Raw genomic sequence first — 23957 nt, 5'->3', positions numbered from 1 at the left:
ATTACACAGTGTCTCTAGGTTTCACTACAGATACACTGTGAGACCATAAAGCCTGGCTTGAGCCTGAGCTTTCTAGCAAAGGGCTAAAGAAGGGTCAGAGGACCAGGAGGCAGAGAACTCATTGTTAAAGCCCCAGTGCCTGCTGTTTGATTCAGACTCACTAGGATCCCACGAGGAAGGGATAGTTAAAGGAAATGGTCATTTCCTGGGTGACCCTAATGTGATAAGGAAGAAGGCCTACACTAGCCCAAAGTTACAGACCATGTTTGAAATATCCTCCTGCTCTGGTAAGTCCCACAGGGTGCTGCATCAATCATGGTTCTGAATTTGCTTTTTGGATAAATGCTCAAGTATTGCAAAACCGTGTCTCTTGAAACATTCAATTACTTCAGTTTTAATTATTGATACCTTGTAGCAATCTCCTTATCTCTTCCACTTCTGCTTTCATAGTGTCTTTCCAAAAGTGTGGAGCCTCGTCTTCAGTATGTCCCCACAGTTAGAACGTTTCCTTCCCCTTGACAAATTTGACATATCCATCCGTGTTCTTCAATTACAGCCAAAGTCTTCATTACAAGTGAATCTCGGGTTGCCTTATTCCTGTTTTATGTTGGGTTCTGTGTTTCATTCACTATATACTTCCAGTGTAGTCTCACCCAATTCTTAAAACTGTTTCTTGATCTGTTCTTCTTAAAAGCATCTAGCTGGAGTATGGTCAAGCTGTGAGCCCGAGCTTGACTACTTCAATTATTTAGAGACGAAGTTCCTCAAAAAATGCCAACTCATCTTTGGAGATAATGTGAGCTAGTCTTGTGTTTCAGGAGATTCATGATTTATAAAGTACCTATATGTAACCAGTTTTGACGCACTCCATTGGAATGTGGCTGCAGAAGCCAGATTTATACCACAGCAGCCCTATATAATTAACCACAGTCCTCTCTCCCTTTGAGCCAAAGTGGAGGTAAGACTGCATTTCAGCATGATGCTCCAGGTGGTACTGTCTGTCCATGAGAGGCATGTGAGCTAAAACTTGTGCTATCCCAACTAGACTTTGCTTTTGCTCACCTGAGTGTGTTACTGTTTCAGTGTTCATCTGAATTCTTCTATGCCTAAAATATTACAAATACAAGAAATGGAGCTATATGTAATCCTAAATTTTTTTAATCTAATAAACATACAAACTCTAGTCAATGACTTCTGTTATTCTCACGTTAAAACTACTTTGGGGGGTGCCTGGGTGGTTCAGTTGGTTAAGCGTCTGACTTATGCTGAGGTCATAATCTCACTCTCCAGGAGTTCGAGCCCTGCATCGCACTCTGTGCTGACAGCTCAGAGCCTGCAGCCTGCTTCAAATTCTGTGTCTCCCTCTCTCTCTGTCCCTCCTCCGCTCCTGCTGTCTCTCAAAAATAAACATTAAAAATAATAATTTAAAAAAAACAGTAGTCTGACTACTTACAACTACTTTTTTCCTCAGCAGACTGTGAGCTGAAGGCAAGGAAACAGGTGTCAAGGTTAAGACCAGAGGATGAAATGGCTCTGTGAGAGACAAACAGCTAGGTGGACCAGTGTTTCAGGCAGTGAATCTCCTGAACCTAAGCCAAGTGCATCCAAGGCCCAATGCTTTAGAGTCTAACACAGGTGAACTTATTCTATTAAATAAGCACCACTGCCCGGGCTCTGGGTCAGGATTCAGGAAACAGATCCATGTTAGGGTCAGAGAGGAAGTGCTTATGAGGCAAGGCAAGTGGATAACGGGAGACTCCACCTGTCACTCAGCTGAGGAAACTCCAACAAAGTGAGCAACCAGGCTTTGCTACAGGATCTCTGTACTTCTCATGCTTCTGAAAGAGAAACCACGATTGGGAGAAAAAACAGGATTAAAGGGAGTCAGGCATCAAAATAACATAAAATCTTTTATTGAAAGTCACTTTATTGATGTTACAATGAGAGTAACATAGAAAACTGGTATCTTTTTAGCTTCAGAAGTGAATACAAATAAAATTGTGCCAGAAATTTGAACCTCAAGTTACAGTGACCTTTAAAAACAGTTAAGGTTTTTGTATACCTACAATATAAGAACAACTTGATAATTTGAACAGCCATAAAACACATCACGCTTGCTCAGGAAAGCAGTTGCCATAAACATTTCAGTTGGTGATTGCCAAAACCCAATTTTTAAAATAGCTTAAGACCTGAAGTGCAGAGGAGCAGAGAGAATATATTAAAATGAAGCCAATCTTAGGTATATACACAGGATTACCTGGTTACCAAAAGTGAAATCATGCCGATAATAACACTTCCCATGAAGTGGCTTCCACTATCTGCAGATGGACATCACCCCTTAAGATGATGGTTGTGGAAAACACTAGCGCAGAACTACCTCGGCTAACATATAAGCTGCTATGTTTAGTTAGAATGCCCAGTTCCTAAAAGAAGTTGTCTTCTTGGGATGCTAGATTGGAGGGGTAAGTCTCTTCCAGCAAGTTTAAAAAGGACATACGTGCTTAGTTATCCTGAATAAACCTTTTGTTAAGCACTTTAGAAGTTAGTGTTAAAAAAAAAAAAAAGTTTCCCATATAAAACAAAGGTGTTGGGTCATTTTTACCCATTAAAAAGACTGGCTGTAGAATCACAGATTTTGTGCTAGATTAGAAAAGAAAGTGGGGTTTCTAATCAGGCAGTGATATACATGTATAATTTAGCAAGAACTCTTGTATCATAACTGAATAAATTATTAATTCATATCAGCACTTTCCATAATGTGTTATCTGGTATAACTTAGCACCGCTATGTTTAAAGATTTGGGGGCTATTTGCATTATTTTAGAGTTTGACCATTACAACACAAAAAATCCGCATCTGACACTTTTTTAACTTGAGAGGAAAATGTCCTTTTCTTCATAAACTCTTTGAAAACTTTACTGATGATTTTGTAAGTGCATTATCTTAAGATTGCTAGTCTCATTGTATGCCTTTTTGTAAAAAAAAAAAAAAAAAAAAAAGGAAAGAAAGAAAAAAAAAGCCACCCTACATTTTCCCTGGTTTTGATTTTAAGGATACCTAAAAACATGAAATAATGGTGCCCTGGAGCAAAACTCTGCCAGCCTTGAAGTATGTCTCCATTCAATACAGGTTTTATGAACAATTCAATAGGGACACACTGAGCAAGGGTGACAGGCCCAACATGTACTGGGCCCATAAAGTATTTATAGAGCCAACACTCAGTAAAACTGCAAAGTATACCAGTCTGTCGTAGGCACTCAGCCCCTCTGTCCCCACCACACCCCCAGTGATCACCTTCTGCACACCTGGCTTCTGGGTTCATGTGCGTCTCCATTCTGCTCCTGTGTCAAGACTAAATACCCCGTGACCTCCCAAGGCTCACTACTTTCTATCCCCCCTCCATCCTGAAATATACCCGAGGACCAATCTCTTAGTGACTTCTAAATGTTGCATAATCCATGCCCAGTTGCCAGTGAGAGAAGACTAAAGTTGCCTCTCTTCCTCCTATTCTTCACCCTGTGGTTCTCCCCAGTGCCAGTTTAGCCAAGAAGGGACTTACCTCCATGACAGTGAGGAGAAAAGGGCTGGCAAGCTACTGAAGAGGAGTAGGAAGGGTTTGGAAGCATCTCTCAGACTCCGTAGGGAGGATGCTTACTGTTTGTCAGGCCCTGGAGATAAAGGACAAAAATGCCAGGCAGGTTTTTTTGAATGTTTTGCTTTTTTACTTATAAACTGAACCAGATGGTGCTCCATGTTAGGGGCTCTGACAAAGCCATGAATAAAACATGAAGAGAAATACTATGCCCTGATTTCTAAAGTCCTGCTGTATCTTCGTTTGATGAACATCTGGGAAAGCTCCTCTCAGAATTAAAGGCACCTGCCTGCACAGCATATGCTATCACCATGTGCCCAGAGTTCTAGCACATGCGGCTGTGCACGTGTGCACACACGCATACAGACACCCAGATCGTGGGCTGCTGCCTCTTAACGGATTCATAAGAGCAGTCTGGGCTCCTCACAATCCAACAGGGGAAGCTGTTTATGAAAGTGCTTAGTGCTCCTATGCCAGGAGGAAACGTGCTGCATCCAAAATCAGAACAGTTTTTATCCATTCAGAAAATAACTGAGGGGAAAAACAACAAAAAAAAATTAACAAGCCTCAAATTAAGCCCTATTCCACAGAAATATCTGCCTTTTATATATTTTAAGCTAGTAGAATGAGAAATTCACCTTGACTCCATTGAACAACAACGAAAATGTGCGTAGCAGTTTTAGGGGAAAACGAAAGCGAAAGGAAAAGGACCATCAGGACCCTGAAATGTAGATGTTATGCCGCCAGTGGAAGTCAGAACATTTCATGAAAAACTGATGGCAACTTACCAAGTTGGTAGGATGGAATTTATAATACGCTGCCCAAGGGGGCGCCCTTGACAGCAGCTGGCAGTGGTGTCCTAGTCAGGCTGTGGCAGCAAGCGGCTGGCCACCCTTCGTTCCTTCAGTCCACTGAGTGCCACATCTCGGCACTGCCAGCTACTCAGTATCCTCCCAATAAACTACCCTTCCTTTACGTTTAAGTAAAATAAAGTAAAATAGTCTTCTCTTTAGGTAAGGATTTATTATGTTGAATAACATGAGGAAATATTAAAACACTAAATATATAAGTTAAAGTAGAAGTACATGACAACAGGAAATGAAGAATGGATGAAATAAACACGCTTGATTTCGTAAAGGAGGGCATAAAAATACCGCATTTCCTCCAGCCCATAGGTAACTAAAAAGTAAAGAACAAAGTCCAAAAAAGCAAAAGGTAAAGAGATCTGGGACAATTGACAGTTTAAATTATGCAAATTTGCAAGGGAATCAACAACAACAACAACAGAAACGTAAGGCTGTGATGAAAATCAAACATAAATAGTCCTTTTTGGGAAGTGCACAAAAGATCTAATTTTATCAGCAACTTCTTTTAGAAACCCTATCCATCTTATGCACAGAAATCTATACCAGACTGACTTTATACATAAAGACAATTTTAAAAGCCTTTTTAAAGCCAGGGGAAAAAGAAACTAGTATCACTTAATAAAGCACCTATCTCAAGTATTTTTGGCATTTCAACCCTACATTTACTTTATTAGTCAAAAATTTTTAAAGAACAGCCCTGGGTTTCTTTAAACTATAGAGCAACTAAGGTAAACTGAAGGCCCTCACTATGCTGTGCTGTTTGAGTGGGTTCCTTTCCACAGACTGCACGTGACCTGGGATCACTTTCCAGCTGAGGGACTCCTGAGGAGGACGCTACTTCCTGACTAAAGAAAGAGTTGGCTGGACACAGACCGGTAAGTCTGACCTCAGTTCCTTCAGGGGCTCCCTCTTACCCCCACCCCCTTGTTATCACTCTTAATAAAGAGATTTCAATGTTTAAGTCAGAGTTTGCTATACTGCAATGTCTATGGACAAACGGACCATTGCAGGCAGCACGGTTGCCAATCTGAAGTTTTATCTATGCAAAAAACTTTAGAAAGAAAGAAAAAGGCATACAATGGAACAGAAAGGCCAATGAACCACTCTTCTCTGCTTGGCATCAGAGTTCTATAATTGACTGGGGGCTATAAATATTAGTTGCATGATACAAACCGCTATGATGACCTCAAAGTTCCTCTCCAAAAGATATTAAAAAGTTCTAATGCTGTGCTTGTGTTTAGTGCCATAGGTCCATTTTCCTGTTTCAGTGGATGAAAAGTCATAAATATTTAGATTTAATACATCTAAATACCAACCATGAGTACCCGTATAGGTATTTCTCAAAAGTATCCACTAAGATTATAAACTTGTCAGAGAATTCTGCAAATGGCTGTAAGAATGTTCAAACATTCTTAGGCAGATACCCAGAACAGAACATTAAAGCTACCATAAAATCATAATCTTCCTGCAAATAAAACAAATGCTTTTCATTCAGTTCCACCTGAAGGTTATTATCAAGGAGCCTGACTATAAATAACTATGCCTTACAAAAGACATGTTACAATGACTTTTACTTGAAATAATAATTTTCATGTAAAAATAATTGAGAAAGTAAGGAAAGTGTATGGGAGGGAATCTGTTGACAAGTAGCTCCCCATTTGTAAATTCTTTCAAATTAGGGTTTATGTAACCATAACTAGGAAGCATATTTACACAAGGTACCTTACATTCAAATCTATAAACTCTTTTATAGTCAAAATAAATCTTATAACATTAGCATTTTATACACTCAATACCAGAAAATATTCAGTGCACATTAAAGTGATCTTGGTCAAAAGCCACTTTATTTGCTACATCTTTAAATCTGTCTGCCCTCCTGCCCTTCATTTGAGCTACATGGCATCGTCACCCAACACTCACCCAAATCTTAATCTGATGGATCATTTCATTGTAGTATCGACAATCACATCCCTTCCTGTCATGAAAAATGCCATTTACAAACACTTTATAGTTTTGAGTGATTAAATTTCTTGTCAAACATTTTCAAAGACTTTCAGAAGAGAGGTCCGTTACAGAAGACAAAAACCACAGAATATAAAATACTGCCTCTAACATGGCCCTTCAGTTTGGGCATCTAAGATGACTATATGTGAAGATGAAATAGATTTTGACCATGGACACTACTGGGAGAGATCAAATTTAGGAGAATATTTCTGAAATCTTGTCTGCAGATTCCATTCCTCTCAAGAAAAAGGAAAGAAAATGAGGAAATTCAGAAGTACTCTTCACATCAAAGCACTGGATTGATCCCATCAATTTCGGAGTTCACTAGAGTAGTCTTTCCCGGGGAAGTTTTCTTTTAGAATGACAGAGCTGCGTTGTAACAGCTATCCAACTTTGGTTTTAAAGAAGGGACTTTAACATAGATTTCTCACTTTTCTATGGATTAAAAAAAAAAAAAAAAAAAAAAAAAAAGAGTTCAAAACGTCAGATCTTTTCCCCTGCCAGCTGTTTGGGTAACTTCACAGTTGTGGCTTTAGGTTTCTTCTAACCCTCTGTGGCCTGTTGAGGCTTCCCGCCCAGTGGGTAGAACCTCCATCACCTTGCTTCCACATCAGTGCGGAATGACCTGTTGGACTCACATCCTACTGATGATAAATATCCTTGATAAACAGTGTAAAAGTTGGTTTTATTAAAACAAGCTATTCATCTTACAGATAAAGGTAGCTAAAAAGTTTTGTCAAAGAACAAAAATTGAGGCCACAAAGGGTTAGAGTGTCGGCAAGTCGGAAGCTATCAATGTATCAGGGGCCCCCGTCTCACGTGTCTTTGGTACACTTGCTTAAGGTCAGCAGGACGTGCTGCTGAGGGGCTCACGGGCCTCCAGGGTGAGACTAGGCGTGCTCTGATACTGAAAGACAACAGCTGCCGAGGCAGACACTGGCTGGAGGACTCCCAGGGAGCAGCCATCAGCTTCAGAGTGAGTGCCTGGAGGCCGGAGACTGGCTACACTACTGAGCTCCTGCCCCAGCCAATGTGGAAGCCCCAGATTTGCTGGGCATTTTCTTCTCTGGTTTGATTAATCACTCAAGAAAACTGCCTCCAGGCTGTGCACAGCTTAAAGGGATATCACAGGTTTTGGAGGACAAATACCAATTACGGAGAGAGACACTTAGGGCACTGACCACTATATTTACAACATCATCTGTTTATCATCTTTAAAGACCATTTGATGGATGATGACGATGTGCCTGTTACTGATTATTTTTAGGCATTTGGCAAAATACACTTGTGTGTAACAGTTGCTTTTTTTATTTTAAAAATGTTTACATATGTACAATTGTCCTTGTATGCTGATATAAATATGAAAAGTAAAAAAACAAAAATAAAGATACATGTTTCGAGTAAGCATATGGGATATTGGCCTCTCAAGCTTTAAAGTCCTGCAGAAAAATCCTATATGCCTTAGCCCTGCATGCTAGTTTCTATTATGGGATGTTGTTTCCTTAAATGTGGAAAGCAATAAACAGAAGCTTCATGCACATAGCATTACTGTCTACAATGAGGATGTGCTTCAGAATGTCAGTTCTGAATCCACTATTGTCCCTTAGAAAACTTGCTACATTTGGGTCATGAGTTAATTTTAGTGAGATTTCTACATGTATCTGTCATGCGGATTATCCGTTAACATACCGGTACCTTTATTTTTCCATGTTATAGTGTAACATTTCAGTAGTTCTTTTCATGGTTCAGTTAAATCCTAAGCCAATGACAAAAAGAAAATGGTATCCAGACGTAAGACTCGGCTTCCTCTCCTCTGTGGCATCTCAGAGGGTCTGTATTGTCTGAAGAGCAGATAGATTTGCAGTGATTCCATGAGGCTGGGTTTCTATAAAAGTTGAAGTAAACAGTTTTGATGTATCACATGTAAACAGTGGATCTTAAATGGATGTCTCCCATAGCTGCACAACAGAGAAAAGCAAAATTGCACATTATGAAAGCAGAAAAACAGGCATTTTTTTTAATGTTTATTTGAGAGAGAGAGAGAGAGAGAGAGAGAGCATGAGCAGGGGAGGAGCAGAGAGAGAGGGAGACACAGAATCAGAAGCAGCCTCCAGGCTCCACGCTGTCAGCACAGAGCCCTATGGGGGCTCAAACCCACGAGCTGTGAGATCATAACCTGAGCTGAAGTCAGATGCTTTACTGAGCCATCCAAGTGCACTGGAAACAGGCCTATTCTGAGCTATGAAGATGAAAAAGATGAAAAAGAGTTGGTGATTCCATCCATACTTATGTGGTTGTGGAAGCACACTCTTATGACATCTAATGAATGGATAAAATAAACGCTCTAATTTTTAGCTTTCTCCTTCCTCTAAACCTGTGTTTCAATCTTGTTAGCAATTGCCACCTTTTAATACCAAACCCGTCACATCTTCATTTACTGTTACTCAAAAATTTGAATAGATTAAATATTATGTCTCAAATGAAATAAAATAATTTAAAATATTATTTTTTTAAATCATATATACACTCCTTTTCCCCAGGATTCTGATATGGCCTTCTAGAGTAGTGGTTCTTGACCCACCTGCACATTTCAGTGATCTGAGGAGGTTTTAAAAATCCTACTGCCCAGGCCACTCATCAGACCAACTAACTCAAAATCTCTCTGGGTCCCTGGGTGGGATTCAGGCATCAGCATAATCTAGAAGCCCTTCAAACAATTCCCATGTACGGCCAGTACTGAGAAGTACTGACCTCGGGAAAGTGTGATGCCATCAATACCACTACCACCCACTTAGAAATCACTGCTGTGGGCCTATGACCAGGCCATCCGCTCTCCAAATCCATCACTGTCTCCTAGAAAATTGTCCTTTCCCAGGAAACAGAGCACCCATGGCATGATGTCAATTCCTTACTTCCCTTACCTCTTCCCCTTCCTTACCTCTCCCACCAGTTCTGTACACTGTCCTGTTCATATCTAATTTCTACAGCATTCAGTAATTGCTTTAATGGACTATAAACAACTTTGGAATGATCAAATATGAATGCAACTCAGCTCACCAGAGTGGCTAATTAAAAAAAAGAAGAAGAAGATGACGACGACGACGAAGAAGACCTGGCTGATAAAATATTGCTTCCAAGGCAATATGATTTGGGTACACTTTTATAAACATGAACAAAGAAAGTCTAGAGACCAGTGTGACTTAAGTTACATCCAAATTAATCCAAATTCCATTTTTACTGAAATCTAGGGCATGTCATTGTATACCTAATGAGATTCTGGGACAGAAAAAGGAGAAACGGCTAAGTGACTATGTGGATGTTTCTACGTAGGTTCCCTATTTAATAGGTTCTCTTGAATCTTCATGGAAATCTTGTTCTCAATAGTCACGTTGGCTACTCCACAAAGACTATGGTAGAGCCGCCTGTGTTCTCCCCTTTTGGAGGACAAATCACTCAACTCTAAGGATGTTTGTGTGTGTGAATGACCCCTGTTGGTGGAGAATAGTGAAAATGAATGGTTAAACAGGACGTTTGCCGGGTAAGAACATCTGGATTGACACTCAGATGATGGTATGGAGTGGTAAAGGGTTCAGGCTTCAGCTTCAGTGAGTCCAGTTTTCTCTCAAACGGTTAAGAAAATTAGTGACAGCTTGCAGAAAGGGGAACAGAGGGATGACACTGGTGGGACACTGGTGGAACCTGAAGATCACCATCATCCCAGTGAGGAAAAAGGAGCAAAGAATTTTGCAAGTCATCACTTTTAGGAACAGACGTGACTGTGGCCATTTCTAATTTCTAGATGACTATAATGGAGGGGTTGCTGGTAAAAAAGATCTGCTTGTTTGATACTCCCCAGCCCTCCAAGGCAGCCCAGAGATGGGGGCTGCCTATTCTGCAGGATTCTGCTATGTGCTCATGTGGATGTTCATGGTGAACGGAGCCATGGGCCTTTCACACTGTCCCTGGGGTTACAGTCTTCACCGTCGCCCCATTCATCCCAGGGAAGAGGCCACGAGCCGGCCATGTCCTCTGGGGAGCTGTCATTTTCAGGGCTTTCCTGTGGGAACAATAACCTGCACCCTGGCATGACAAAGGCTGAGAGAATATCCCCAAGTAGACAGAGCAAAACAGCAATGTAAACAATTTATCAGAGGTAAAAAGTAGGGTGTTATACTTTGACAATTCTCTGAGGAAGGATGACAGCCTTGGATTTCTTTACCACATACTCATGTCATGAACAACTGGATGCCTATTAATGATTCTGTTTTTTACAGCCAGAAAGCTGAGGGCTGGGAATCGGAATTTTCTTCTTCCTTTCCATCTTTTACCATTATCCATATGAACACGGGAAGCTAACTTGTCACGTAATTCACAAAACACCACTGCTTGGTTTTAAAGTCTTTTTGATCATAGTAATCTAATCTGCTTTTAGCGAGTTTTCTTACTGACTGCGAGTGGATCGAGTTAAAATTTGAATGATTCGTGTATACCTTGAACCCCATTACTTAAGCCATCAAAGAGGCTCTGAAATATCTTTCTACACCAAAAAACCTAGGAACCTGAGACCCACTAGCAGATAAATCTGCCCGGGCTTTTAAAGCTCCATTTTTTTTTATTTTATTGCAAAATTATTTCTGAAAAGATCAACATTACACTGTAACTGACCACAACAGAACTTGGATACCAATAAAAGTACTCTTTAGTTATATCTCTCATTTAAGCCTCTCTGAGGGCCAGTATGCCTCTCTAAATTCAACTATCTCTCAAATTTCACATAATGGATGTATTCTGGGAATACTGTAAGGCTGAGCAGAACCATAATTAAAGTTATAAAAGAGGACTCAGTATTTAAGGAAACTTCTGGCACACCTGAAGCTAATATAACCCTGCAGACAATACTAAATTATATTACTAGATTATAGTAATATATTACTTCATTTAAAAAATAAAGTAGAAAGGAATTGGTTCTTCTATGTGAAGACCCAATGACAAATTAAAAAAAAAAAGTAAATAAATAAATAATAAATAAATAAAACTTATGGTTAACCATATTTTTATATAATCAGTTCTTATGCGTTTTTAAATATGGCTTTTTAGGGGTGCCTGGGTGGCTCAGTTGGTTAATTGCCTGACTTCAGCTCAGGTCATGATCTCCCTGTCCATGAGTTTGAGCCCGGAGTCAGGCTCTGTGCTGACAGCTCAGAACCTCGAGCTGGCTTTGGATTCTGTTGCCTCTGTCTCTCTTTATCCCTCCCCCATTTGTGCTCTGTCTCTCTCTCTCTCAAAAATAAATAAACGTTAAAATAGTAAAATAAATCTGGCTTTTTCAAATATAAAAGGTTGCTAAATTTTACCATACCCATTGCCATATTTTTTTAATATTAGAGATTTTCTTTTTTTTTTTTAATTTTCTTTTTTTAACGTTTTATTTATTTTTGAGACAGGGAGAGACAGAGCATGAACAGGGGAGGGTCACAGAGAGGGAGACACAGAATCTGAAGCAGGCTCCAGGCTCTGAGCTGTCAGCACAGAGCCCGACACGGGGCTCGAACTCACGGACCGTGAGATCATGACCTGAGCTGAAGTCGGCCGCTTAACTGACTGAGCCACCCAGGCGCCCCAATATTAGAGATTTTCATATGTATCCAAATTCCACCCCTGCCTCTAAGCCACTGGTCTAACTTTCTGTCACAGGTTCTGATTTCTAAAGTCCTATTGGGTATTATTAGCCAGTAAAAGGCCTGAGTAAGCAAATTAGGCATGAAGATGAGGCTAGTTTATTTCATCACTGGCATTTCCAGGTATATTAAAAAACTGATAAAAACAAAACACATTCTGTTTTGTTTATTCCAGGCTGTCATATAGAAGCTACGAAGTATAATAAAAGATAGAAATACATAGCAATGTATGATTAAAACATACCAAATATCACTAGAATTAATTCAGTAATTAAACTCATTTGCAAATATAAATCTGAGCCCCAAACCCCAAGAATCTTCTATTTTTCAATGGAATCTTGAAAATCTTCCCCCCCCTTTTTTTTTATAAAGAAGGAAAAACAGCTCTCTCTTTTAAAGCATGAACTCATAGATAAACGATAATGACTGAGGCTATTAGTGTATATTCCACATACCCTGGCACTTTGTCGGTTCACTTTCTTCTCTTCATCAGGAAGTGGAGGCATTGGGTATGGGTATTTTCTGCTGGAGGCAATAGACCCAGTTGATGAAGAAGGAGACTTGGCAGGAGATAGAGTCCTGAGATGTTGAGAACACATGGAATAAATACTATGTGACTGCCTAACATCTCTTTCAAATATCTGAAAAGTAGGTTCAAAACAATCCCTCTGATTGCAATTTTCATAGGCCACTACTGCAAAGGTTTAACTACTGGGAGATTCTCTGTTCTTCACAACACTGGAATGCTGGAATTTTATTTTCCTAATGTCATAACTGCAATGGATTATTTAAATGTTAGCACACAGAATCAGACTTCAACTAGAAAAGCCAATCATGAAGTTTCCTATAGAATAGATAAAAAGCTAAAATGGAGAAGGGGCAAAATTATTCTAAGAGCTCATAATGGTAAATTAAATGTACAACATAGGAATATTCTGCCTTGTTTTTACCACTTAATGTAAAAAGTGTTTTAGTACAGTAATTCCAATTATATTTTTAAGTTCTGAAAATACAATACAATTGATACATTTATTAGTTGCTAAGTCACACACCAGTTTACACATAACTCATGCATTCAGAGGCCAGTGTGTTAGTTGTGAAAGAACAAAGGCAAATAGAGGGGTTTTAATAATAAATTAGTAAACATGCAAGCAGTAAGGAGTGCAGAGTTCCAGCCAAACAACGAGTCTGATGAGAACATACAAAAATGGTCTGATCAGTCCCTACAATCAGCATTTCTGGACAGGGAGGGTTTTGTGCCACAGAAGTAGATCTTGCTAACTCATGTAGGGTGTACTTGTCATGCTAATAAGGTGGCTACACTTTAGTGACTGGAATTTTACTGAAACGAACACAAAACACAAATACCCTTCCTATTTAGATAACGTGTATTATCTCCATCATGAAGACATTCCGTATGAAAGATACGCATGAGTTGTGATGTATTCTGCTCTTCTGTATTCTGCCTGTGCAGTGGTAATATGTGTGACTAGGCTGAGCTCACAGGAAGTGCCCACATCTGTTATCTTGTCTTCAAAGTAAAAAAACAAAAAAACAAAAACAAAAAAACAGCTGAGAGTTTGTTCACTTACACCGTATCAAAGGGAAACAGATGTGCTGATTCAGCAGTACCTATCCATTCACAAATGTTACCACTCCACATCTATGACTGCTCAGCTCCCAGTGCCTGGTGGCTGTGAGCCACACCGCTGAAGTGGTTACACAGCCACGTCAGAGCACAGGTATTATTGCCGCAGGAGGCACCTCACCTGCTGGGGGGGACTGACAGCCTGGGAGTGTCAGCAGCAGGGCGGTGCTGGGCAGGGGAAGATCCACTGCACTGCATGCAAAGGCATCAAGAGGGTTCTTCTTTCCCCCTTGTTGTAAATTTTGGTTCCCATCCATATATTACGCTTTGCTCTAGTTCTCCTGTAGTCTTCAAACCAGTTTCCATGTTATAGACACCAAATTCAAGCTGACGTTTGAAAATACTTTTTCCTACAAGTCCTGAGATTCAAGTGACCCTTCTTGCTCAATTGTAAGAATCAATACTGCTTTAACTTACTTTTAATTTGTAGCTCCTAACACTTCCTCTAGTTTTGGGAAATGTCCAGGACCAGTGTGAACTGGTCTAATGTTCTAGCAGTGTGAATAGTCACAATATCACAGATATTTGACTTCTCTTGTGCTGATGCTCCCCACTACAGAGCAGATGGGTAAAACTAAGAATACAAGTACTTCAAATCCTTCGAAAGACTATTAAGGCAGTGTATTACTACTGCATTTTTTTTTTCTAATGCAGAAATTAAGGATGTTTTTAATTTTAAGAAAACACTGCCAATATGACTATGACCTTGAAGAAACATATTCAGTGTGTGTAGAATGAGGATAAGTTTTTGTATTTAGATATTTAAATACATATTTCTAAAACAAGGGATGTTAACCTGGGTTCAGATTTTTAGCCTAATCACTACTGGTAAGAAACCCAAGTTCGGGAAAGCTAGTCAGGTACACAAAGAAATAAATCTTGTTTACTTTAGGGGAACATGCAAAATGAGTCCTCTTCTTAACTTGCTACAGTGTGGATGTGTCCATAGCATGAGCTGTTAGCTTATAGCTTCACAGTCATGCCAGTCATTCACTTGGCCATGAGTCCAAATGACCAGCTCTACACACATACCAGGCCATCCCAATGAGGGGTGCTGGAATATTTCCTCCAAATATTTTTCCATGGCCAAAGCCAATGGTGAGTGAAAACAAAACAGAAGATATTCTCCAGATCCCCCAAGAGATTGCATGTATACTTCCTCTCACGTGAATACGCCAGCTAGCTGACACTTTGGACTGACCCTAAGGGGAAGAAAAGCCAAGCAGGATGGTTTTAGTAGGGGCCAGGGGCATCATGTCCTGGAGGTTGGGTGGTGTGTGACAGCATATTATTTTGAGGGGTTATTCGGCACCAGAACAGGAGTCAGAATAAGAGCAGAGAACAAGGTGGGGTAAATCAGCTTAGGGAAATAAAAGCAAACTAAAATTTTGTAACAAATGTCTAAAGAGAGATTTCTGCCTCCACGGTCTTTTCTGACCCTGGCTACTTGCCTGGTAGTTCCAATCTGGCATTTACTGAAAACCAGGCACTGGCCCAGCTCATTCACTTAGAAAGTAATCTTTGAACAAATGTTAATGATTATCATTACAGCATTTTAAAAAACCATAATAACCTTAATGGGTGCCATTTAAGGCTAAACAATGAATGTGTGCCTGTGTGCCCATGGATTGTGGTCTATCTTGGGGCCACAGGAGACTTGCTGGGCTTGCCTTTCGTAGACATGTCTGTAAGGCCACGCTGAGCTCAGTTCTGCCCCCCAGGAATGGCTGAAACCACACCAGTCATGTATGAGGGACACGGGTCCACCCTTACTCAATTGTCTTTGTTCAGATGCAAATTTTATATAATCCAGAAGGATTTATAATGTGTCCTAGGATAGAATTTAAGTAGTCACTATACCCCCTGCTATTCTTAAGTAATTACAGAGAAGTGGAAAGGGAACAGATTTTGGAGTCACAGCCAAGCTGATAATTCTGATTCTTATACTTAACTAGCTGTGCTACCCTGAGTTACTTGTTGTGTCTCAGTTTCCTCTATCCATAGAAAGGGAGTAAGAATGCCCAAATATCATGATGTGGTAAGAGATAAAGGTATACAGCAGGCACTCAATACAGGATAATTATTTCTGGTTTCTTTTCAGAGCTACTGCATTTTCCGTAAGATCATGGGACTCTGAGTAATCAAATGCATAATACTCCAGAGAAAAGATACCTGCTCAGAGCTTGGAAAGCACTGTCACCAACAGAACTGCCCCCAGGGTGTAGGTATGGGGAGATAATGCTCTTGTCCTGCTTGACGTGAGCATATGCTGGCAACCATTTGAGCAACCAGTGTCGGATACAGAACTGTGTAAGGGAGCACAGCTGAGGCACTAGCATCACTCAAAACTTTTTGGCATGTGCTTTTCTCTTCATAGTGATGAGGATGTAGTATTTTAAATGCTGGGCTATACTTTGGACCAGATTGTAGCACTCACAAAGTCCCCACTACGTTTTGATTAAGGATGCCACAAAGCCCACACCACATGGGTGATTAATAAAATGACCTTTGCCCCCATCGGTGTTTTGGCAGGAGAGGGAATCCCAAATAACCTGATGACTGTTGAAGCATATCTAAGCTTAAGCACAGGGCTGGCAAAGCATAAGCCAAAGTGTGAATGCACTTCGGCCCTCTATGTAAGGACTGGCTTGGACGGAGGGTGGATGAAATTCTCTCTGTTGTGTTAGAATCACTGTGCTAAAAGCTCTGGGGCATCTTCGATTATTCACGACTTTCACAAAAATTGTGCATTGGTTTTCAGGTCCTACCAACATAATGCTTATTAATCCTAAAATGAGAGTTATATTATAAACCTCCACTGGATTTTATCTAGCCTTTAAATACAAATACGGACTTTAATAATTAATTCATAATGTTGCCATCCACCGTGGGAGGTGACACCTAATTCTAAAAGAGGAGATAAAGAAACCCTCTAAAATTGCCCTCGCAGCTTTGCACGTGCAACCAGGGGTGCTAAAGCATTTCCCCATCCAAATTGCGTTTAGTCATGCAGCTTCTGGGCAGACCTGGGTGCTGATTTTAAGAAATGTGAACTCTTCTCTGGGAGCCACATCAACTACTCAGCTGACCCAGGGGAGGTGAAACAACTCTTCCGGGGTACCATTTCACAAATTAGTGTTGCAAAGACGCTAGGTCCATTTAGGGATAAAAGTCCTAGCCCATATGCGACCAAAGTCATTCTGTTTGGGTTCCATGGCTGATACAAATTACAATCTGCCCACAAGCCTGAGGAAGATAGACAGGAGAAATAGGACTGCAGGTGAGCCAAGATTCCAAATAACATTCAAAATAATCTTACCTGTCTTCCTGACGCTGGCCATCTTGAGAGCTACAGGTGAGGGTGGGATGTTTGAATGTGAGTGTATGTGTATGAGGTTCAGTGTGAGAAAGTGGTAAAAGCAGAGGAACAGGGCAGAAGGGAAAGATGGGGTATAAAAGCAGGATATATTGTTGTGAGCAGGCAGGGTTATGCTTTCCTTGGGGCATATGCAAATGTATGGATCAAAATAAAATGCAAGTAGGTCTAATCATTTTCTCAAACTATACATGTCTAAACTAAATGGTACACTGGAAGAGAAAGTCCACCTTATATGGGTGCTGAGAGTTAAACACACGTACATATTTTGATATCTATTAAATGCTGACCCAAGTCATGGCAAAAAGTAATCTGAAAGCTAATTGTGTTCAGAAGAGGTCGTAATTTAGTCCATATTTCTTCTTTACATTAGTTGTCCACAAAGTAGTCAGATATAAACTGGACATTTACCTCTAGGAAATCACTTTGGTATTAGAAAGAGTGAAAAAATGCCATTAAGAGCTCTTGGAAATTCTCTCTGACCTCTGACGTTAGATTGAGCTACAGTGGATTGAGTAAATTCTAGAGTTTCTAAAATGTAGGGATACTCTGCTCTTCTGTGAACCAAGAACATGTTTTCAGTCTGCTTCCTGCTCTGTCTGAAGTGTTATACAACAAGCATTCTACTAGCATAAAAAGTGCCTTGAATGTTTTGTTGCAAATCTGTAAAGTACTTCTCGGCACTGCCCTTGTCTGGGAGCAAACGGTTGTACTGAAAATGAAACGTAAATTCATCCAATCTACTCTCTTGTGGTCAAGATTCTCTGGATAATTTTAAGTTCCATTAAATCACTGGTTTTACTCGAAGTAAAATTCCACTACATTTCATTTAGTTTCTTTTCATGTTTTCCCTTAAGTTTTCTCGTACGCACTATGCACTCTTAAGGCAGTAAGTAGGAAAAATGCACTATGAAACTGCTAAATTCTAGACATTAAATTGTTCAGGTTAATAGTGCTTCTTTATTAGTGGAAAGTATGTTTCATGCCCACAGAACACTACATAGCATAAAATGAAGATAAAGCTACTAAAAAAGCTCAAGATGGTGATGGGGACATGCACTAAACGGCAACCCTTTCAAATGGCTTCATTTGAAACATTCAGGAAAAGGAAACAAAAAACAAAAAACTAGACTTGCTCACGAAGCCAGAAACAGAGATCAAAAGGCAGCAAATAAACAAGGACCCTTTCCACCTATGGGAACTTGTATTGGGAGATACAAGATAGAGAGCCAGTCACACTACAGTATTTGTATGTGCTGGGAGAGTTTGAAAAGGATATAAAATTAATTTATAAAATACCTAAAGTATGGTCCTTCAGTGTTTTTATTCACATCTTCTACCCACTTAGCTACATTATAGTCTCTTTTGAACCATGGGTTTAAATACCTGCAGAAAGCAATGGAAGGAACAAAGAAAGCAGAACAAGATAGAAAATCTGAAAATACACAGCACAAGCTTAGCAAGGATGTTCTTCACCCTCCAAATGCAAGTGACTATGGCAAATAAACCAGGATGGATGTTGGGTGATTATGAGGCAGTCTGTACAATGACATGAGAATAAACTCAGCTACAACAAGGCTCGAGGCATTCTAGAATGTATTCAACATTGCAGGGAAAATCTTTCCAGTGGTTTCCCCAAGTGGATCAGAAGCGGCCTTCCAATCAGTACTGTCAGTAATCTCATTCACCCACCTCCAAAGTGGCTTTTTCCAGGCCACCTCTCATTTGGTTCCTTGGTTTTCAAATGATAACGATGCTTTTTGAGAATATTCAGATGGCTGCAATTCCAACCTGGTGTTTGGGTATATAATGCCCCAAGAACAATTAAAAGGAGCAAAGTTCTCTTTCCAGTATGAAAAAAAGACTTTACAAGGCCTTGGTCTCACGGTCTCACTCCAGACAGCAGATCCTAAGCTGGAGTTAACAAAGATAGGTGCCTCAGCCGGCTCTATCAAGAGCAGACAGGGCCCCTGCTCTTCTGATCCTGGAACCCCAAAACACATTAAGTGTGGTCCAAACAGGCCTGCACGACCTTTAAGTTGGGCTCCGCAATTTTAGTTGTAGCTGCAAAACTCCTTCCTTTTCTTCATGCACTCCAGACTAAAGTGTTCATGTTTCCATTAGCAAATGGACCTCAGAAGTTGCCTTCTGAGTGTCTGATCATGAACTTGTTTGAGTGACTGCCAGAGGATACTAATGACCTTAATTAGCATTTCCATGATGGATCTGGCAAAGTCTCCATCAGAATTACTGTGCAAAGGAAAATGTAAAAAGGTGGTAAAACTGGGAGTGCAAGTCTGTTTTTGTTTTTGGGGGGGTTCCCCCCGCCCCCCCCCCACTAGAGTTTTCTTTGATTTTTACTCAGGGAGCCAAGCAAAAACACATCCTCTTTAGAATGTGCCCTTGTAAAATAAATACAGATTCAACAAATTCAGTGTTGGAATCATTTGCAGGTTCTACTGAGTTTTCTCATTTCAAAAGTAACTCCTAGAGATACTATAGATAACGAAGATGCAAGCTCCATCAAATTTTGCAAGTCATTTGGAAACAAACCAAGGGAAAGGTAAAATACACTATTTGGGGTTAAACTTTGCTTCTTTCTACCATGTTTGGTTTCAGTTTGTAAATAGACTTAAATCATGACATTTCCAGACATATAAACAAAAGTGGATTACTTTTTCCATAGTCCTTTCCCTCATTTTTAGCTATAACCAATGAAGTTCCCTCCTAAGAGAAGGTTTTGGTTGCCTTTTATGGCTGTAAGACCATTTTTGCTAAGACAGTGTTCCCTGACTCAGGAACAATTTCACACTAGTTTTGCCTTTAGCCACAATCATTGCCAACTTGCACTTTTCACAGAGATAGCCAATTAAAACTTGCATAAAAATTTCCACCGAGACTTTGAACAAAAAGAAAATGTCAAAAAGCAAGTGCAGCCACAGATGAAGGCTAGTGAATGCTCTGGCCTGGGGAAAACCGTAGAAAAAGCCCATGCAGCTGTTATCAGGTGAAACATAGCCACACAGCAAACTGAGTCACCCACAGGCAGCTTCCAGGAGGAGACGTGTGGTCCTTTCACTGACAATCTTAGAAGCTCAAAGGACTGACGCCATGGCTGTTCCATGATACCTACAGCTACATGGCTTGGCTTGTACATGATGGACCTTTTCTTCCATTTCAAGGAGCATCTCAGAAGGCTGTGATCACTTCACTAGAGGTCACTGAAGAGAGCTCTCAAAGGTTGTTCCTTCTGGGGATCTGCCCGTTAAAGTGTCTTCAAAGTGGGCTTCCTAGCATCTCTAGGTGGCGGTGGTGGAAGTGATGAGAGTTTATCAAACCGCTATAAACCTGCCTATGTGGCTTGACTTGGCTTGTAGCGCAACATGCAAAAAAATGCGTTAGACAGGGTAGGAGAGCTCTTTGTGTTCTCCAGGATGGAAAGGCAGAGGAAAATTAGCTTGTGCTGGCTGGACCAGGACCATGTCCAAGCAGACATTGGGGGTCAGTCAGAGATCAAATGACCCCGTTCTCAGCCAAGGAAGGGACTAGAAGGGAGATTAAGTGGCAGCCCAGAATGAAGGGGCAGGTGGAGACTGACCTGTGATCCAGACTCCCTGTCTGGGGGCTGTCAGAGCCCCCTGGGCTTATGCCTTGGGATGGGACTGTCTGGGCGAGGGAGTGCCCAGGCTCAGGTGCTTGGGGCTCCCTCCTGTAAAAACACAATATATAATACAAAGTCTAAGCCAAAACCTTCTTTTCACAGCATGTACAACAGTGAGGAAGATGCAAAAACGTTGAGTGTCAAAACAATACAATAAACAAGGACATTTTATGTTGTTAATTAGTAGGGTATGCATTTGTGGTGAATGCTTTAATTCATGTCCTGATGTTTTATCATCCCTGGGGATGATGGGTACTAAAGGGGATGTGGAAATAATGAACCTGATGATACCTTTTAACCTAAAAAATAAAAAAAGGTATGTTTGTCTGTGGTCATTCTGCTCCTCTTATAGTCCCACAAATTATATTGTTGTATCAGAAACAAGAGGGATTATTTAATGAATATGGAAAGGTATAAAAAATGACTGTCAATGTAATTCCTAAGATGCTACGTATTAGGATTCCTTTTAAGAAAAAACAAAATATGTATGTATATAGTGCCCATACAACAAGGTATGTGAGAATAGTGGTAAACTTCACAGGCTTGGTTCCATTTAATTAATATGAGTCATGTAACCCAAATGCAGAAAGTGAAAAATCTGAGGGAGTCATTACTACTTTTTCTCACAAAGGTGATTCCACTATGATGTCTTATTAAATATTATAGCGTTATCTCACAGGCAAGAGACTTATTAAGGGCTATCTAGTATTATAATTTTCATCATATGATATGAGCGGGAATTCTACAGAAAAATTTTTCAAAATAAGTGACTGCACTAGCAAATATTGTATGAATCTTGCTAAACATCAAGTGCTGTTTGGGTCCTAAACACATAGCTTTACTATGATGTTGATCTATTTCCACTCGGGAGTTTTCAAAACCTTATTATAGGAAATATCATTAAAACGCTAACCAGCACACAAAGGAAGTTCTGAAGAACACCTGACAGTTTTATCTGTATTCTTGTGAGCAACTGAGATGAGCTAAGGAGCTCTTACCAGGTGACCTCATGCAAAACAAATCAAACAACATTCCAAGAAGAGTTTATCCACAATGAGCCCTAAAGCATCCAAGCGCTTTGGGAAATGTTAAAGATAAACTCTAACAGATTAGTTATTTATGATGGAGTTCTATGATGCCATTCTGGACCATGCAATGGTATCACTTAAACCTATATTTTGTTTCTAAGGTAAAGTGTCCTCTAGCAAACTTTGACAAGCCACTTACAAGACAATACCATCAGCAGGAAGGTCCAAATTTCAGGGCACTGTTATTATTCCTGGACTGAAAAAGGCAGGGTATATGATGGAAAAGCTAACATAAGTTTCTGACAAGCAGTTAACAAATACCTGCTATTCAGATTTTTAAAGTATTAAGGCATGAAGAAGCAATAGTGATCCTGAAAACAATAACTAGCACTATAGTGAGAAATAAGTTAAAAAAAAAAAAACTTTAGGTAGGTCAAAAAAGTACGGTTAATGAAAACCTGGTGGCAAGGAAGTTCCAGAAGCATACCAAGGGTGTGTTTTATTCTTCGACGTCAGGTTTGAGGAAGCTTACTTTTGCTGTACTTTCTTAAGTGAAGAAACAAACAAAAACAGTGCATGGTGTTTACCTCATTAGAAGTAACTTTAAATGTAACTTGTGATCCCACCCCCCACTTAAAAAAAATGTGTGGCTATCATTGAAAACGGACAGTGTTGCACTTAGTGACAATGATTCCGTTAAAGAGCAAGTTTTGGGTAAGTGCCCTTTTAAATGTCCTCAGAAGGAAGATTTAAAAGGGAAGTGTATTCCATTAGTCTGAGAGAATGCTTAGATTGCAGCCATGAAGCCCTCGGAGCGGTGGTTTCACACTGGGAGCAGTATCATGCTCAGACGGTGGGAATTTCCCCCTGATGCTTCTAGGCTGTGTGAATACTGGGAACAGGAAGGGTGACCCCTCTGGAATGGCTGGACCCCGGGTGATGAGAAGAAAGGAATGTTATCAAAATTCCCTTCAAAAGGAACCAAGACACCACAATGGCAGGTTACTGGAGGAAAAAGCCTGCAGCGAGGGTGGGAACCCCGCTAGCAGTGAATATTGGTTTGGGCACAGTTGCGGAGATGCCTATGTAAAAGAGAAAAGCCATGGTTAATTTTAAAACGGCAAAAAGGAATTAAAAAGACAAAACCAAGACCAGAGGCATGGTTTACAGTTCTTTGATGATCTCGTTAATTAACTTTTCACACTAATTGCATAGGACCTTGGAATGCCTTTTTCCATTAGAGGTGTAGACTTACTCAGTTGAATTAGACCGAGGTCTAAATCTTTTGCCTCTGATTTTCTTTCTGTTGCCTCCCAGGTTACCTGAAAAAGATGGTTTACGGATAGATTCGCATATAAATGAACAACTGCCATATGTTTAATCACACAGTATTTCAAGTGGTAATATTCCCAGCCAGTCCCACCCAGAACACAGGGCTGTATAGCACATACAGCCTTCTGGGTTTGTCCAGAGCCCTGGTACTAGTGAATCCCATCATTTCTCAACCAAGAAAAAAAGACATGGACTTTCATAATAACTGCCCTCATCTCTGTTGGGAGAAGAGCTAAAGAGCTTACAGGAAAGAACAAATCTTTACAACCAAGAACCACAAAATGTAAAATTTGGGTTCTGCAAACAGACACACTAGCTGTTCAAAATGCCGCCCTCTACCTTGCCAAGAGTTACTTCGAGGTCGTCCATTTTCACAGATGTCTGAAATGTGTTTTGTGTCTGGGATCCTTTCACTCCAAGAATGAGAAAGCCCATTAGACCTGAAATTGAAAATGTATATATACTGTTCAAAAATACAATCAAGTGAATGCTTTAAAATCAGTAAGCAAAATCTCTAAGCACTACTGTGCATTAAATAAATCAAGAAAGAAAAAAATCTGAAATGAAAGAATGAAGAGAACATGAAAGTCTTCATGAAGAAGGCAGAATTACACAACATTCAATGTAAGAAAAGTCAAATACAATGGAACCCCATTACAATAGTTTATAGTTGAAAAGTATCAGCACACAGTGCAAGCCAATCACATTGCCAGCAACCACATAGAGCAAATTCACTACATATTTCAGTTATACAACTGGAGCAGAAGAGTTAT

General features: G+C 40.1%; 1 protein-coding gene across 35 annotated transcripts in view; it reads right to left on the bottom strand.

The window, feature by feature from the left end:
• Positions 1–1891: 1891 nt before the first annotated feature.
• The window catches only part of ADAM22 (ADAM metallopeptidase domain 22), a 241527-nt gene continuing 219461 nt past the window's right edge, over positions 1892–23957 (bottom strand). For 8 of the 35 annotated variants that reach the window (XM_045494732.1, XM_045494734.1, XM_045494739.1 and 5 more), the window contains 4 exons: positions 23524–23624; positions 23108–23174; positions 12595–12718; positions 8138–8419 (listed from right to left, as the gene is read on the bottom strand). In XM_045494732.1, the coding sequence (XP_045350688.1) occupies positions 8399–8419; positions 12595–12718; positions 23108–23174; positions 23524–23624 (313 nt within the window). In that variant the 3' untranslated portion in view covers positions 8138–8398. Of the gene's footprint in view, positions 8420–12594; positions 12719–17106; positions 17137–18462; positions 18550–20761; positions 20873–22051; positions 22935–23107; positions 23175–23523; positions 23625–23957 lie in introns of those variants that run through there. The other 27 variants (XM_045494713.1, XM_045494718.1, XM_045494724.1 and 24 more) reach the window with 17 other exon arrangements.

The sequence above is a fragment of the Leopardus geoffroyi genome, chromosome A2 (genome assembly GCF_018350155.1).
Source record: "Leopardus geoffroyi isolate Oge1 chromosome A2, O.geoffroyi_Oge1_pat1.0, whole genome shotgun sequence".
Lineage (NCBI taxonomy): Eukaryota > Metazoa > Chordata > Mammalia > Carnivora > Felidae > Leopardus > Leopardus geoffroyi.
This window is presented reverse-complemented; position numbering and strand designations above follow the sequence as displayed.